This window comes from Podarcis filfolensis, assembly GCF_964270895.1.
Source record: "Podarcis filfolensis genome assembly, chromosome: 1".
Taxonomy (NCBI): domain Eukaryota; kingdom Metazoa; phylum Chordata; class Lepidosauria; order Squamata; family Lacertidae; genus Podarcis; species Podarcis filfolensis.
This window is the reverse complement of record NC_139604.1, coordinates 10,857,182-10,873,700: the sequence shown is the minus strand read 5'-3', so window position 1 is coordinate 10,873,700 and position 16,519 is coordinate 10,857,182. Positions and strand designations below refer to the sequence as shown.

The following is a 16,519-nucleotide window of genomic DNA, read 5'->3' as shown; positions in this document are numbered from 1 at the left end:
GCATCGCTCTGGACGTGCGCGTGGAGCAGTTTTGCGCTTCTACGCGTGCGCTAAGCAGCAAACCTGAAAGTAACCCATTCTAGTACTTCCGGGTTTGCTGCGGACGTCCGCCGAAATGGACTATCGAAGGGGCGGACATTCGCAGAGGTATGACTGTAGCTACTCCTTCCATGACAAGGGAGTTGCCACCATGACCTGATCTATGTGATACTATGTGAGACCTAGCATGTCTACTATGTCTACTGTGTTAGACAAGGAACTGTATTTTAACCTGGGCCCTCTACTATACCATACTTAAATACCCTAAACGTTGATTTAAACCTGGATTGAGTTAATAATAAGTGGCCTTGTGTTAGAGGGCACAAGTTGCACTAGATGGTTGTTTACTACCTCTTCTGCCTGAGCAGATTTTTTTTTTTGTCCTGTCTTATCCAGGCCAGACCAGCTCAAAGAAGTGAACACTTTGTTCTTTTTTCATACAGGCCAAATAACTAAATTGCCATCCTGGAAGGCAAGTTGCCAGAAAGAGGGCAAAGCAATCCTCATCCTGTAATTCTGTAGCCAAATCTTTCATTTTAACAGACTGTGCCCTCCCCTTGTGTCAAAGGCTAGCCGTAAAACAAGTCTTAACGTCCACCGTTCCCACATTTGTGCATATCAGGACTTAGGTTTTAGCATGAAAGAGGCTAAACAGGCAACAGATTTTAAGGGGTTTGGTACAGTTCTGATGTTTAAGAGACAGACCGATTGAAAAAGAATGTCAGCTTAATTCTATCTCTTTCATTCATAATGAGTCCTGCATCCAACAAACGTCAATACTGGGGGAGCCAACATACTGCTCCCCAAATGCTGGTCTTACAACCCCAGTCAATATGGTGAATGGTATGAGATGATGGCAGTTGCAGTCATCTGGAGGGCACTGCATGAGATACCCATTTAGCAAACTGAAGGCACCTCCCACATTGAAGGAAGTTCTCCTGCACATAATAAACTTGCAACAATGAATGGGGACTGTGATTTCTTGACCACAGTGAGAGTTGTGAAGGAGAACTTCTTGATAGATCATGCCTTTAATGTCTTAACAAAATTTTGAAATGAATTGGCTGCAGTGGTTCTTTCCGATTAAACGGTTGGGGTTAAATTTGTATAGATTAATTTAAAACAGTCCTTTGTTATATGCTCTGAAGAAAATCACATTGGTTTATTCAGTGGCAGGTATTATGACTTAAAGTAGGTTAACCGGGGCTCCCAATCCTTTGGAAGAATTATTCATGTCTCCCATCAGACTGCCTATGATCACTCATCCACCAGAGGCGTAGCCGGCATGTGTGGTGTTGTCAAAGGAGCATGGCTACCCTCACATGTTCCTGGTACCATTTGCCTGAATAGGACTATGCTGGCTAATTCAGAAGGTATCCCACAGATTTCTGTGTGGACAGAAGAGATATTTACAAATTGTTCTTTCAGTTGTTCTTGCTTAGATTGCTTATCCTAGCTGGTTCTTCCCAGAACCCGAACTGTTAATGGAGAAACTCCCTGCCCCTCCATCAATGCGAAGTGTCTGTTTTATTTCAGTTCATGCATTCTTTTCCTTTCTTTGTCTTTTCAGTAACGTTGATTGTGTAAAACTCTTGCAGAGCAGTGGAGCAGATTTCAATAAAAAAGACAAACATGGAAGGTTTGTAATTTACCGTACTTAAAAAAAAATTAAAAATGAAAGACAAGAACTTTAGCCTTAACAATACATGAGTATAACAGACAAAACTAAAGGAAGCTCATCCTTGACTTCTAAAACTCGACCCTTGATAAAAGCTACATAACACAATTCCTGATGCTGGCATATTTCTGCTCAGATCTAGAATGCCACAGACAAACATTGGGCTTTTGCATCCAGATCTCAAATCTGTCTAAGGGCTCTGAGTACGTAGCACGGTCCTGATTTCGTAGCACTGGGTTTTTTCCGCCCCTCCCTCCCTCCTGAAGTTTTAGGTTATTTTTGATAGGCTGAAGTGTGAGCATGAGAGGATGAGAATGAGAAACTGAGACAGATGGTGGCAGTGGTTATACGTTGCTGTGGGGCTGCCCCTTATTTAAATCTCCACCTGAGCAGGACAGGAAAAAGGCATCCCCTGTAGTATATTGCTGCCTCAAGTGTAATGCCAAAAATACAGGTGCAGTATACACTGAATCCATAAAATAGATTTTTGTTCTTTCTATTAAAAAAAATCACCTGCCACCAATGGCTTATTCTTTCCTCTTTCTTTCCCAATACAGTTTGGATTCTTGAATGCTTTTAACTGCAACGGCTTTTAGAGTACTTTTGACTGCAATAGTTTTTTGAATGCTTTAACTGGTTTATAATGTTTCTGCTCTTAAATTGTGTGTTTGCTTCTCTGGGCTCCTTCCGAAGGAAGCTTGGGATATAGATTTGATAAATAAAAAATAAGCAATTTTTGCTTTGCTTTTGGCCCCAACTGCATTAATGTGCCAATGTATAAAGAGGTCGTCGAGCAGCACTCATTTTTAACAAATATTGCCAAGCGTATGTATAACCAGTGCTCCCTAACCTTACATGCAGTGCTTTTTTCTGGGGGGGGGGGGGGGGTACGCAGGGGTACGCATACCCCTAAACATTTTGTGAATCTAAGTTTGGCCTCATTAAGGGGCAGTATATGTTAGTTTCTGTTTGCCACTGAGCAGCTGCTTAGAGTCACAAGGCTCTGTTTACATTCCAGAGACAGTCCAGGCTATTGGAAGTCTCACAGGAGAAGGGAGACGGATGTGACGTACTGGTTTCTCTGTTCCTTTGTTCCTTTGTTGTTCAGTTGCTCTCTGCTTTCATAGAGAGAGGATGTATATTTCTTTGCTGTCTGCGTAGTAAGAAATAAAGCATAGCGATGTAGCCATAAATCTCATCACTTCCGCATGCTGTTTTGGATTCTCTGCTTATCAAAGGCTCAGGTCGTTAATTATTCGCCGGAGGGCGATTCCGAAGGACTCGGCCCGAAGATGAGCTTTATCAGCTTGGCCGAGTGGAGATTCTGACAGTATTTCAGTATGAGTAGGAAAATGAGAGTACCCCTAAACATTTATATTTTTTTAGAAAAAAAGCACTGCTTATATGTGTTTCTGGATGTAAGATATACTTTTCATAAGTCTTGGTGGAGAAGATGGCTAAGTTCCTGCCCTTAGTCAAGCAACAAAGTAAGAGGGCAAGCTTTGTTGAAAAGGCTAACAAAGAATCACAGTGAATAAAGGCTTCATAGGGCAGGGATGGAGAACTCATGGACTCCCGGATGTTCTGGGTTACAATCCCATCTCTAGGAGGAGGGCCACAGGTTCTCTACCCCCACCACAGAGAAAGCTCCTGGAGCTGCAGTTGTTATTATGGTGAGTACAGTGGTACCTCGGGTTAAGAACTTAATTCGTTCTGGAGGTCCATTCTTAACCTGAAACTGTTCTTAACCTGAAGCACCTCTTTAGCTAATGGGGCCTCCCGCTGCTGCCGTGCTGCCACTGCACAATTTCTGTTCTCATCCTGAAGCAAAGTTCTTAACCTGAGGTACTATTTCTAGGTTAGCGGAGTCTGTAACCTGAAGCGTCTGTAACCTGAAGTGTCTGTAACCCGAGGTACCACTCACTGTACAGAACTAAGCAGTCCGGTGCTCCCCTCTCAGTGAATGCATAGGTGCTGAAAATAATGTTTACATCCTCAACAAGATAGAGAGGAGCACCAGTTCCTTGGCTGGAGCTCTGGAATGCCCTTATAGAGTTGGCGTATCACAGGTGCAAAACCTATAAAGGGAATTCCCAGGCACAGCGTAGGAGAAGAATCATCATTATTCCTCCCTATCCTCCCTTCTCCCTTTCAGGAGTGTTCCTTGTTTCTTCCTTGTTTTTACTGTTTTTTTGTGAATAACATTCCACATCCCTCTGTTTGTTCAATTCTTCTCTCCGTACTCCCCACCCCCTTCCGCAGCCCATGGTCTTTTGCATTTCCCAAACCCCTACTTCTAATCTTCACCGCAGGAGGAAGAATATGTTCTGCATTCAATTAAATAGCTGCTATTGTTACCTCGAAATGGGTTCCCCCTATAGTAACGTTGCTGTCAGGAGCAGTTAACGTAACGCACGCCGTTACTCAAGGTAGTGTCTGAGCTAATTCGTTCCTATTTATTTTTCAGGACACCTCTGCACTACGCAGCTGCAAATTGTCATTTCCAATGTATGGAGACGCTGGTGACCACGGGGGCCAATATTAACGAAACAGATGACTGGGGACGGACGGCTTTACACTATGCTGCTGCTTCAGACATGGACAGAAAGTAAACAAGCCTATTTGCATTCCTTGTTTCAACTTCAGCGCTAAGCCAATGTCATTTCTGGTCTCTTTATGCAACAGTCTTATTTCAGAAAAAATACTCCCAGAACCAAAAGTATTCCCTTTCCCCTTCATGAATGCATTCAGCTACTTTGATTACTTTGAATAACTTATGTCCTCTGTGTATTGAGAAGCCTCACAGTTCCCTTCAAGTTGCTGTCATATCTGCAAATGCAGCAGCTTGGACTTTATTTATTTATTTATTCATTTCATAAAATTTAGACACCTCTTGATTGTAAAAAACAAAACAAGAAAACCCACAAAGCGGTTTACAAAAGAGATAAAATAATAAAACCGGGGGAGAAAAATCACAACCATACATACAAAAGTTAAAATGCTAAAACAAATTGAAATCACCTCACTTTTCATTCTGTCTAAACAGATTAAAATTACCTCACTTCTTTCTAATACCGTCTTTCCATAGAATTGTTCCCTCTTGAGGTTAGTTCCTCACACAGGTAAAAGCTGTGTGTGATATGTAAAAAATTCACCTAGAGCCATTTTAGATTTCATGAGCCTATTGGTAAAACCAGGTCCTTAGATACTAAGTTATATAGGACCTTTTTTCATGCAGACAGAAACAAGAGGGACTCTGTTTACTGGAGAGGAGCACTGTAGATGTTTTCTCCCTATGGTAATGTTGCTGTGATGCCGTTCCTCAAGTTTCTGTCCTCCTGATGTAAAAGTGTAGGTGGGTTTGCGGTATATGGCTGCTCTTCTCAAAAGGAGAGAACACAAAGGGCCACAAGTGTGTGGCAGCAAAGATGATTCAGTCATTTGATAATTCAGGTATTCGAGCCCTGCATTAGGCCATAAATTCCTAGGTGACCCTCATGGTCCTTTCCAACCCTACAATCCTATGGTTCTGATTCTAAGAACCCATTGCAATTCAGAACATTTTTTGTATACCTGGAGATACAGAAATATCAGACGAAACATGCATTAGGGGAGGCATTGAGACTATTCTGTCATAGGGCCCCATCACATCCAGGCACTCAAGAGATGGCAGAAGGATTCGGCAGGAACCTTGCACTGTGGCAGAAATTAAAATACCCCCATAATACTGCTCTTCCTCAAATCTCCTGGCCCAGTGACTGAGGGCAGGTCCACTCCACACGTTTAAAGCACATCCAACTCACATTTGAAGCATGTGGCTTCTCTCAAAGAATTATGGGAACTGTAGTTTTCCCCTCACAGGGCTACCATTTTCAGCAACCTTAGTATACTACAGTTCCCAGGATTCTTTGGGGTGTGTGTGTCATGTGCTCTAAACATGCATTGGATGTGCTTTAAACAGTTGGTGTAGATCTGCCTGAATTCTCTTCCTCCTTGTGTATGTGTGTTAAATTTACCACATATAATAGTCACAGCTGGGTGAATTTGTACCTTTGTAGCCTGCCATGATGTACTGGTACCAGAGGATTTGATTATAATCTCTTTTCCTGTAATACCCAAGTCATCGTAACATGATTCCTTTCTACCTAGCTTGCTACAGATTCCATAGCAGCTGGGGACGTACCCTGTGCTTAAAGTCTCCAGCAACGATAATCTCAAAAGCTATGCCAAAGGAATGGATCTATCTGAACTGCCTATGAATATCAAAGAAAGAAAAGGGGGGGGAGGGACCTGATGGAATAGATTTCCATGATGTAGAGACAGAAAATATTTTTAGGGGGGAAAGGAAAGGATAAGATTAATGCTCTTTAAAATTGGCTCCATACAGCAAGTATTGGTACCACTTGTACTTACAACCAAGAGGTTTAGTCAGTCCCAGTTCCCCGGCACATGTAAATGTCCGACACACGTATCTGAAAACATCAGTGTGCGCTATACCTGTGCATGCTACTTACATGGCGGCATTGTAAAATGTTTTAGGTATAGCTGTAAAAAAAGGGGGGGCAAGTTGCGATGGGCCTTAAAAACTGGACATAGTCATTTTTCTCCAGTCAAGGGTTTGAAAACAGAAATATTTTAAGTGGTCTTAAAATGTTAAGGTATATATTGTGGCAGAATTCTTTCCTCAGGCATTTAAAACATTCCACTGTGATTGAGTGAATGGTATGGTTCAAGTGTTTGCTGCCCTTAGTTTTGTGGCATCAACCCTTAGGGATTCGCTTCCCTTAAATATTAGATAGGCACCACCTCTTTTGTCATTTTGGCGCCTGATGAAGACCTTCTTCTTTCAACAGACCTTTTAAGTTGAGATATTTACCTTTCTGCATTGTATTGGATATGCTTTTTGTGTTTCTATAATTTTATAATTTGTTGCTTGCTGCCCTAGACTCTTTGGGAGGAAAGGTGGGATATAAATTTAATAGTGAATAAGGTTCTTACCAACTACTGAAGTGGCAAATGCCACAAACAACAGCACTGGGTGCTTAAGAGAGAAGACCAGACCTTGTGGAGAAATAATTCTGAAAATAGGAGTGCTGAACTTTTTGTGCTTTTTCTTCTTTTGTCTCTCTTTATAAAAATGGACATACCAAGCTTCTCATTTCTACTGACCTGATTCGTTAACGATATTCCTGGACAGGGAGCCAATTATGTATGAGGAAATGCTTTTGGGCCGCATTCAGGATTTCTGCTAATGAAACAGAATGCATTCATATTTTAATAGTGATAAACCCCAAGTCCTCATTTCTTCCATTCTATTTTAAGAACAGGAACATTCTGAACTCCCAGGGAAGAGTCTAGTTAGAACAGGTTTGCTGCTAGTGGCATCATGAGCTGCCGTAGAGTTTAACTTTCTTGTTTTGTGAATCTTCTTTCAGAATGGAAAAGGCCAGGAACGAGTCCACCAGTGGTAGATTAGGTAGATCTCGGTTAAACATGAAGAATACAAAAGCAACCTTAGGGAATCAAACCCATGGTGCATCTAGCCCAGGAACCTCAGTGAAACATCAGTTTAAAGTGGTTGATATACGATAGCTGCTACATTTCTAGGAGACACATATTTCTCCAGACAGGAGTTGCTGGATTACAGCTCCTTTCATCCCTGACCATTGGCTATGCAGGCAGAAGTTGATAGGAACTGCAGTCCAAAAAGACCTGGAGGTATTGAAACAGTTGTGCAGGCAGTTACAGCCAACATGACAGTAACATCTGCCCTGTGACAATAATTTTGCAAAATTTCTGAAACGTTTGTTATGGAAGCTTGATGTGACTCTTAGCCTTGTCCATAGGTCAGACAGTCAGTTATATTATTATTATTATTATTATTATTATTATTATTATTATTATTATTATCATCATTATTATTTATACCCCGCCCTCCCCAGCCAAGGCCAGGCTCAGAGCGGCTTACAAGCAATAATAAAAACAAGTTGAATGATTACAACTTAAAAACAAAATTAAAATACAACATTAAAATAATGAAACATTAAAATATTAAAATGTAGCCTCATCGCAGGAGGAGAAGGAAAAGAAAAAATAAAGAGAGGGAGGGAATAAAATTGGCTCCAAGCCAAAGGCCAGGCAGCACAACTCTGTCTTACAGGCCCTGCGGAAAGAAATCAGATCCTGCAGGGCCCTGGTCTCATGAGGCAGAGCGTTCCACCAGGCTGGAGCCAGTGTTGAAAAGGCCCTGGCTCTGGTTGAAGCCAATCTAACTTCCTTAGGGCCCGGGACCACTAGGGTGTTGCTATTTATGGACCTTGAAGCTCTCCGTGGGGCATACCGGGAGAGGCGGTCTCGTAGGTACGAGGGTCCTAGGCTGTGAAGGGCTTTAAAGGTCAAAAGCAGCACCTTAAATCTGACCCTGTACTCTACCGGGAGCCAGTGCAGTTTGAAAAGCACTGGGTGAATATGCTCCTATGGCAGAGACCCCGTAAGGAGCCTCGCTGCGGCATTCTGCACCCGCTGGAGTTTCTGGGACAGCTTCAAGGGCAGCCCCGCGTAGAGCAAATTACAGTAGTCAAGCCTGGAGGTGACCGTCGCATGGATCACTGTGGCCAGGTCGGGGCGGGAAAGGTAAGGGACCAACTGCTTGATGCGGCGAAGGTGGAAAAATGTCGCCTTGGCTGTTGCTGTAACCTGCGCCTCCATGGAAAGGGAGGCGTCAAGGATTACACCCAAACTCTTAACGGAAGGCAATGGCACTAATTGGGCCCCCTCAAGAGAAGGGAGTTGGTCCCTCATCCCCATGCCATCCCGACCCAGCCATAGGACCTCTGTCTTCGAAGGACTTAGTTTCAATCGGCTCCCACGAAACCATCCAGCCACAGCTTCCAAGCATCTGGTCAGTGTGTTCGGGGCCGAGTCGGTGTGGCCATCCATCAGCAGATAGAGCTGAGTGTCATCAGCATATTGGTGACAGCCCAGCCCAAAGCTCCGGATAATCTGGGCAAGGGGGGCGCATAAAGATGTTAAAAAGCATCGGGGAGAGGATTGCGCCCTGCGGCATTATTATTATTATTATTATTATTATTATTATTATTATTATTAAGGTTTCCTGGTGGCACCCATAAGTATGTACACTGCTCTGAAGTGAAAATGATGGCTGGTCGCTTATGCGAATCTCTGAAGTGTCAGTTTTCAAAATGAGTTGCATTTTTCTGTCCCTTATGTTAAGAAGAAAGAATATTTTGGGTAACTCCCATGAAAATGCTGAAGAACTTGAAAGAGCCAATGAAATGAAGGAAAAAGCAGCTGCATTGTAAGTTTGGTGTCAATAGAGCAGTTTGACTCCATCTCCGTATAATGCTTTTGCTTCCGTGGGTTGCAGTTATGTGCATTCCTTATTTTTGCTCACCTGCTGTGCTGCTGCATTCAACCGCTGAGGCGATGAAGCGCTAACCTTTGAATTATGGTCTATAGATATTTGTGTATGTGTGTTTGTGTTTTTGTGTCCTTTTAACTTTTCCGTTCTGGCTGCCGCTGTAGCGTTCCAAGGCATTTTAAACGTGGTGTGCTGTTGTCCAAATCAAATGCATTGTGGTAATATGCTGCAAGGAATATATGTCCTTCACAAATTTAATATTCATAGCTGATGTTCCTTATGCCGTGGTTTTTTGTTGTAGTGTTTGTGTCGATTGTCAACGAGGTAGAATATGCATGCAAGGAAGTGACACAGAAAATGTCATCGAATCTCTTTCCTATGGAGCTGTTCCCAAGTAAATAGACAACATGAGGAAAGCTGTTGGTTTTGAGAAATGCATAGGTTGACATTTATAATGTGTGGGGTTATGTAGCTGAAGCAGCGACTCTACTACAGCAGCTGATTCTTCCAAAAGAATGGGTTTTAGAATCTGGAGCAGTAGGAGAGCTGATCATAAGGGATCTTATGACTTACGACTTTTAGAAGACATCTGAAGGCAGCCCTGTTTAGGGAAGTTTTTAATGTTTGATATTTTATCGCTTTATTATTATCATTATTAATATTCTGTTGGGAGTGTTAGGATCGTCCTACTCGCGTGTAGCACCCTGGCAGAGACACATGCCCAACTGGCATGTTCTCTCCCTCCTGGTCGGTCGGGAGCTTCAAAAGCTTTCTCCAGCCTAAACATCACAGCGACTGATACCAGGTGGCATTAGCACGCTTAAGGATCCTGCAGATTGTTAGCAGTTTGCGTAACAAACTCAGTAGCAACATTTTGGCTAATCGTCTTTATTTACATATAATACACTCGGAGCATTCTGACTTAGCTCCTTCCTCTTTCTCATCAGACAGCAAAGAGAAAGAACAAAGGACAGTAGTCCCACATCACGGAAACACAGTAACATAAACATCCTGTCTCCATCACTTCCCACTATGTGGAATGAAAACATACACTGTCATGTGATAGAAAACAATCCCATGACTGCAAGCACGGAGCAGGAATCCTTACAGGGAGCCGCCCAGAGTGGCTGGGGAAACCCAGCCAGATGGACGGGGTATAAATAATAATAAATTATTATTATTATCCACAACATTGGTTATTTCTGTACAAAATCTAAGTGAATATGATGGAAAACCCAGCATGTAACAGGTGCAAGATCCTTGCACAATGAAAAAGCTAGTTAGTTTATACTCAACACCAGGAAATGTTGTCGTCTTGGCATCTATGTCGAATCAGCTGGTACAACTTAGCATTTATACTTACAAATATTCCACAGGTGTCTAGAATTCCTTCTTCAAAATGAAGCCAACCCGTCAATCCAGGACAAAGATGGGTACAATACCGTGCATTATGCTGCTGCTTATGGACACCGGCAGTGTTTAGAACTGGTGAGTAGGCCCTGACTGCTACTGAGATGCTGCATGCCATGTTAGCTTCTGACAAACAGTTTGTCATGTTCTTAACTCTGCAGGGCTGTGGTGGTTGTTTTTGAGTCCTATTAGACTTTAATATTGGGTATGGGGTTAGGGAAGGGTGGTTCCCCAGAACGGACAGAATTCAAGACTGCATAAAGTAGACCTTGGAAATGGGGAGATGAATGGCTGGCTAATCAGCACGAAATCTCCAAAACCCTTTTAGACTGCAGATGTGAGTGGAAATGCCTGAGGCTAACTCTGCTGATTGATGGCCACAGTCGTCAACTGCTTCTGTAGTTTGACAGTACCATTGGCATACCAGCTGCCGAAAGTGAAGTGTTGTTTTCCATATAGGGTTGTTGATTCCATGACTCTTCATGAACGGGCTAGGTATTGTGGGCCACTACAGAGCCTAGGACTTGCCGATCAGAAGGTCAGCGGTTCGAATCCCCGCGACGGGGTGAGCTCCCGTTGCTCGGTCCCTGCTCCTGCCAACCTAGCAGTTCGAAAGCACAAATTGCAAGTAGATAAATAGGTACCGCTCCGGCGGGAAGGTAAACGGCATTTCCGTGTGCTGCTCTGGTTCACCAGAAGTGGCTTAGTCATGCTGGCCCCATGACCCGGAAGCTGTACGCCGGCTCCCTCGGCCAATAAAGCGAGATGAGCGCCGCAACCCCAGAGTCGGTCACGACTGGACCTAATGGTCAGGGGTCCCCTTTACCTTACCCCTTTACAGTAAAAGGCACATGGAGGGGAAGACTCGTTTTCTTGAGTTACACCGTAATGACCATCTTTCCTCAACGCTCCTTGTCGCAGAGCACGTGTTGAAGTCCCCATTGCAATAAATGTGGTATGCACCATGTTATCTATGAAACTAATTGAATAATAAGCTTCATTGCGGTGGGGGAACCAGTTCAATTCCACGCCACAGTCCCACCACCAAAGCAAGCTGCTGTCTTCTCTGCGTTACGTTTTGCTGCTCCTCAGTAGAGAAGCGGTGATATTTAAAATACTGACAGATGCAGCCTTTAGCAGAGTTTCACAAGTAACGGCATTTGTTATCACGGTACTTCAGTTTTAATATAAAAAGTGTCGAGAAGGCTTTGTCTACCAGACTTCGCATAGTCTGGGAAGTAAATGAGGCAGCGACGCCATCTTAAATAACATGTCACAAAAGGAAAAGGAGTGATGCAAATACTTGGATCTCATTCATCTCTATCTGTGGTCAACCATTCATAAAGCGTTTGAGTGACAATCCCATGTATTAATGGATAAATGAGTGCCACTCATTCCCGCCTGCTTTTGCTATACTAAAAATAGCCTCTCCCCCTAGTGTATTCATTCCTCTCTGGGCTAATTCTTTTGAGCCTTCATTAATCAGAAATAGAAACTGAGATCATTTGATAATATTTCATGGTTGTGATAAGATTAACATCCTTGAACTGTATTGGTTTTTTCCTAAGCTGCCATTCCAAAGAAAAATCCAATTATAAGTCTGATAAGTATGACATGCTGATTGCTGTCAAATGATACATGGAAGGCTGTTGAACTGATAAAATATTGTGTATAAAATAAATGTCTTTCTGCAGTGCTTCTTAGCTGGCCTACCGGACATACCGTATTTTTCCGTCTATAAGACACCCCCATGTATAAGACGCCCCCTATTTTGGGGCAACAACCAATTGCCAATCCACCCTTGGCACTATCCGTGTATAAGATGTCCACTGATTTTTATATTTTTTGAGGGGGGCCCTAGTCTTATACACGGAAAAATACGGTACTTATTCTCCTGCCCTGTATCCCCTATATTTTCTGTGTCAATATGGTATAAATAAACTTATAATATACTTTCATGACATATAATTCCCCATTTTTTTGGCTCTTGGAGAAAGAAAGTGCAAATGAAACACAGTTAAGACTTTGGCATCAAATCTAAATCTAAATCAAATCAGTTGTGCACTAGTAAATCAACCATGTTTGTTGAGCTGTGCATTTGGACATTTCAGTCCACATAATATTTTCAAAACTGCAAATTATGTAGATTTATATTTAAATGTGAACTGAGTCAAATTCCCTCCCCCTCCACATCCCTAAGATAGGATGAGCGATGTACGTGACTAACTAAGCAAATTTAGATTGGCCTTGCAACTTTTTAATTATATTTTTTTATTTGCTTGCTAAAGTATGTAGTAAGTAGTCTAGTTACCAACTGCCAAAATAAAGAAATGTTCAGAGAAAGGGGAGAAGAAGGGAAAACAAAATTAGAGAAAAGGGGAAGAACAGGATCGTGTTTGACACTGCAGTTTTAAAACACACTGACTAGAGAAATAATGAAAACAATAATTTTATTTAAAATATTATTATTTTATTTCCTATACCCTTTTAAAATGTGGGTTTTTTTGGGGGGGGGGGGAGTTATTGGGTTGTTGTTTTTATTTTGATTATGTATTTTGTGGTTTTATATTTTGATTTTGTTCTGTGAACCACCCTGAGACCTCCAGGTATAGGGCAGTATAATAATAATAATAATAATAATTATTATTATTATTATTATTATTATTATTATTATTATTATTATCCATACCCTGCCCATCTGATTGGGTGGCCCCAACCACTCTGGGTGGCTTCCAACATATATAAAAACATTAAAAAATTTAAAAGGCTTCCCGATACAGGGCTGCCTTCAGATGTCTTCTAAAGGTTATATAGTTACTCATCTCCTTGACATCTGATGGGAGGACGTTCCACAGGGCGAGTGCCACTACCAAGAAGGCCCTCTGCCTGGTTCTCTGTAGCTTCACTTCTCCCAGTGAGGGATCCACCAGAAGGCCCCCAGAACTGGACCTCAGTGTCTGGGCAGAACGATGGAAAAGACGCTCCTTCAAGTATACATTAGACACAGTGCCATTGGACTTAACGGGAATAATAATAATAATAATAATAATAATAATAATAATAATAATAATAATAATTTTATTTATGTCCATCCCATCTGGCTGGGTTTCCCCAGCCACTCTGGGCGGCTTACAGCACATAAAAAATTGTAAAACATTAGACATTAAAAATTTCCCGATACGGGGTTGCCTTCAGATGTCTTCTAAAAGTCAGATAGTTGTTTATTTCCTTGATGTCTGATGGGAGGGTGTTTCACATGGCTCGATACATCATGATGTTGAAAATCAGATATCACTCAGCCCAGTTAGGTGCTTTGGAAGCTAAGTTTGAGAGAACTGGTCAGATAAGGAGGCTGATACCTTTGTCCCCGTCATTGGCTATAATCCACAACTGTCAGGAGTGGCAAAATGCATTGGCAAGGACCCATCTCATAAAAACCCACTTTTAGAAAATTGGAATGCAGGTTTTATTAATTGAAACAGCCAATCTGACAGTTTTAACATAGTCTTAATACAGATAATTAATTTTAGTGTCACTATATTTGAGAATCAGATGTCGTGGAATGAGTTAGAATCATAGCTGCATTCCCTAAAGGCGACCCATTATTCCATCACCTGTTTGTTCCTCTATCAAATGTGGCAATACAGTCATACCTCGGGTTGAAGTAGCTTCAGGATAAGTATTTTTGGGTTGCGCTCTGCGGTGACCCGGAAGTAATGGAGTGCGTTACTTCCAGGTTTCACCGCTCGTGCATGCGCAGACGGTCAAAAATGACGTCACGCGCATGCGCAGAAGCGGCGAATTGCAACCCGCGCATGCGCAGATGTGGGTTGCGTTTGCTTCTGGATGCGAACGGGGCTCCGGAACAGATCCCGTTTGCATCCAGAGGTACCACTGTAGTAGTAATAATAATAATAACAACAACAAAACAACAATAATAATTTTTATTTATACCCCGCCCTCCCCAGCCAGGGCAGCTACTATCAGCAAGTGTTGAACCCTGTATAGACTGGTAGACCTGAAGCTTGAAGGCATTTACATAGTAACAGATATAAGCATTTCTCCACCGTGTCTGTTTCTCTGGCGCAATATATAATTATAGAAAATCCCCATGGTCATTTATCCTCAATTAGCACGAAGAATTACGCCTGGCAAGAAGTACTGTAAGCTAGTGAGCTATCAGTTTTGCTGGCAAATTTTGTGTTGACGTTAGAGCAGAGGAATTTAGCATTCTGGGTAGTAATCTCATTAGTCTTTCGTTTTCTCTCCCCCCCCCCCTTCTAATCAGGGTTAAGATTAAAAACCAGCGCCACTCCCCAATCCTGCCTTTTCTTAAATAATAAACTCCCCACCCACATTATAATTCAAATTGCCATCTCCCCAGTTACTCTGAAGTAAAGAACTTTTAGCTGCTTTGCTTGGGAAATAGTTTTCAAGTTTCTGGGTTAATCTTTGAATGATTGGGTGATGCGCTGATAAATGTTATCACCTTGGTAATTGAGATAAAATTAATGTTTCATTTCAGAAGGCCTCTTGGAAGAAGTGCATGCTAAGATGACAAAGAGAACACAGTTTACAGACATTTTATTTATGTGCCCACTAGAGAGTAATATTGTCATAGCCCATGTAGTTGAAGACAAGTGGTCAATTGCTTACATACAGGCAAAATCTAATCACTCATCTGGTTGGTGATGAGGGTAGCTTTGCCAAGGATTTTAACAGGAAAGAAAATACTTGTTAAATTTGGGGACTAACAAGGGTTTGCAATCAAGAGTCAAATAAAGCAATGAGAGTCAGAACCATATACCGTATTTTTCGCCCTATAGGACGCACTTTTCCCCCTCCAAAAATGAAGGGGAAATGTGTGTGCGTCCCATGGGGCGAATGCAGGCTTTCACTGAAGCCTGGAGAGCGAGAGGCGTCGGTGCGCACCGACCCCTCTCACTCTCCAGACTTCAGGAAGTTATCTGCAAGCCTTGCGCGCCCGGCGGGAGTTCCAGCGGGCTCGCAAGGCTTGCGGGCAGCAGCATGCAGCCCAAAGCACGGGGCACGCTCCGGAGCGCACCCCGGGCTTCGGGCAGATATCGGGCAGCCCCACAAGCTCGGGGGACAGCGGGGAGGCAGAGCGCCGCCATCCCGCTATTCCCCGACCTGGTTTGGAGGCTGGCGGTGGGGAGAAGCTTGCTTCTCCCCACCGCCAGCCCCACAAGCTCGGGGGACAGCGGGGAGGCAGAACGCCGCCATCCCGCTATTCCCCGACCTGGTTTGGAGCGCACCCCGGGCTTCGGGCAGATATCGGGAAGCCCCACAAGCTCGGGGGACAGCGGGGCAAGCCGCCGCCCCACGGAGGCTAGGGAGGCTGTCCCTGAAGGCAGAAGAGGGAGACGGAGCGCTCCGTCTCCCTCTTCTAGCTTGGGGGTGGCTGCGGGGGGGAAAAATAATTTTTTCCCCCTTGATTTCCCCCCCCCCAAAAAAAAACCTAGGTGCGCCCTATGGGCTGGTGTGCCCTATGGGGCGAAAAATACGGTAACTTCAAAAAATAGTGACGAATAGTATAGTATTCCGAAAGGTTAAGCATATAGCCTTTGTTTCACTTTTTTCAAAGGTTGGGATCTAGGAACAAGCATGCTGGTGTTAGGGATGCCAGAAATACAGTTGGAACATCAGTAGCAGTAGTAGTAATCATCATCATCATCATCATCTTATTATTATTATTTATTCAGTGAAAACTCTGGCTCGAGTTGGGCAAACCTTCTCAATTTTGGTTTCTCTCAGGTTCTCATTCTTCCAGCCTTAAGCTGAGTTCTATACATTTCTGATTCAGATTGTGAATTATTTTGTAAAGTCCTTGTGAAAACCTGACTGGATTGTAGCGCAAATTTCATCTGATATACGCATTTTTGCGTGCAGTTTTGCCTGATGCACCCCCTTCTGCAAGCGACTTATGCGATGCATTCTATATTTTCAGATATACATTTCTAAGCTCACTTTCCCCTAATACACACGTTTTG

General features: G+C 42.9%; 1 protein-coding gene across 14 annotated transcripts in view; it reads left to right on the top strand.

Annotated features, from left to right (window-relative positions):
- Nucleotides 1-16,519, top strand: part of ANKRD44 (ankyrin repeat domain 44) — a 161,608-nt gene that overhangs the window by 114,770 nt on the left and 30,319 nt on the right. For 7 of the 14 annotated variants that reach the window (XM_083627462.1, XM_083627461.1, XM_083627466.1 and 4 more), the window contains exons 13-16: nucleotides 1,610-1,678; nucleotides 4,185-4,325; nucleotides 8,952-9,035; nucleotides 10,475-10,586. In XM_083627462.1, the coding sequence (XP_083483588.1) occupies nucleotides 1,610-1,678; nucleotides 4,185-4,325; nucleotides 8,952-9,035; nucleotides 10,475-10,586 (406 nt within the window). The remainder of the gene's footprint in view (nucleotides 1-1,609; nucleotides 1,679-4,184; nucleotides 4,326-8,951; nucleotides 9,036-10,474; nucleotides 10,587-16,519) is intronic. The other 7 variants (XR_014551372.1, XM_083627463.1, XM_083627472.1 and 4 more) reach the window with 1 other exon arrangement.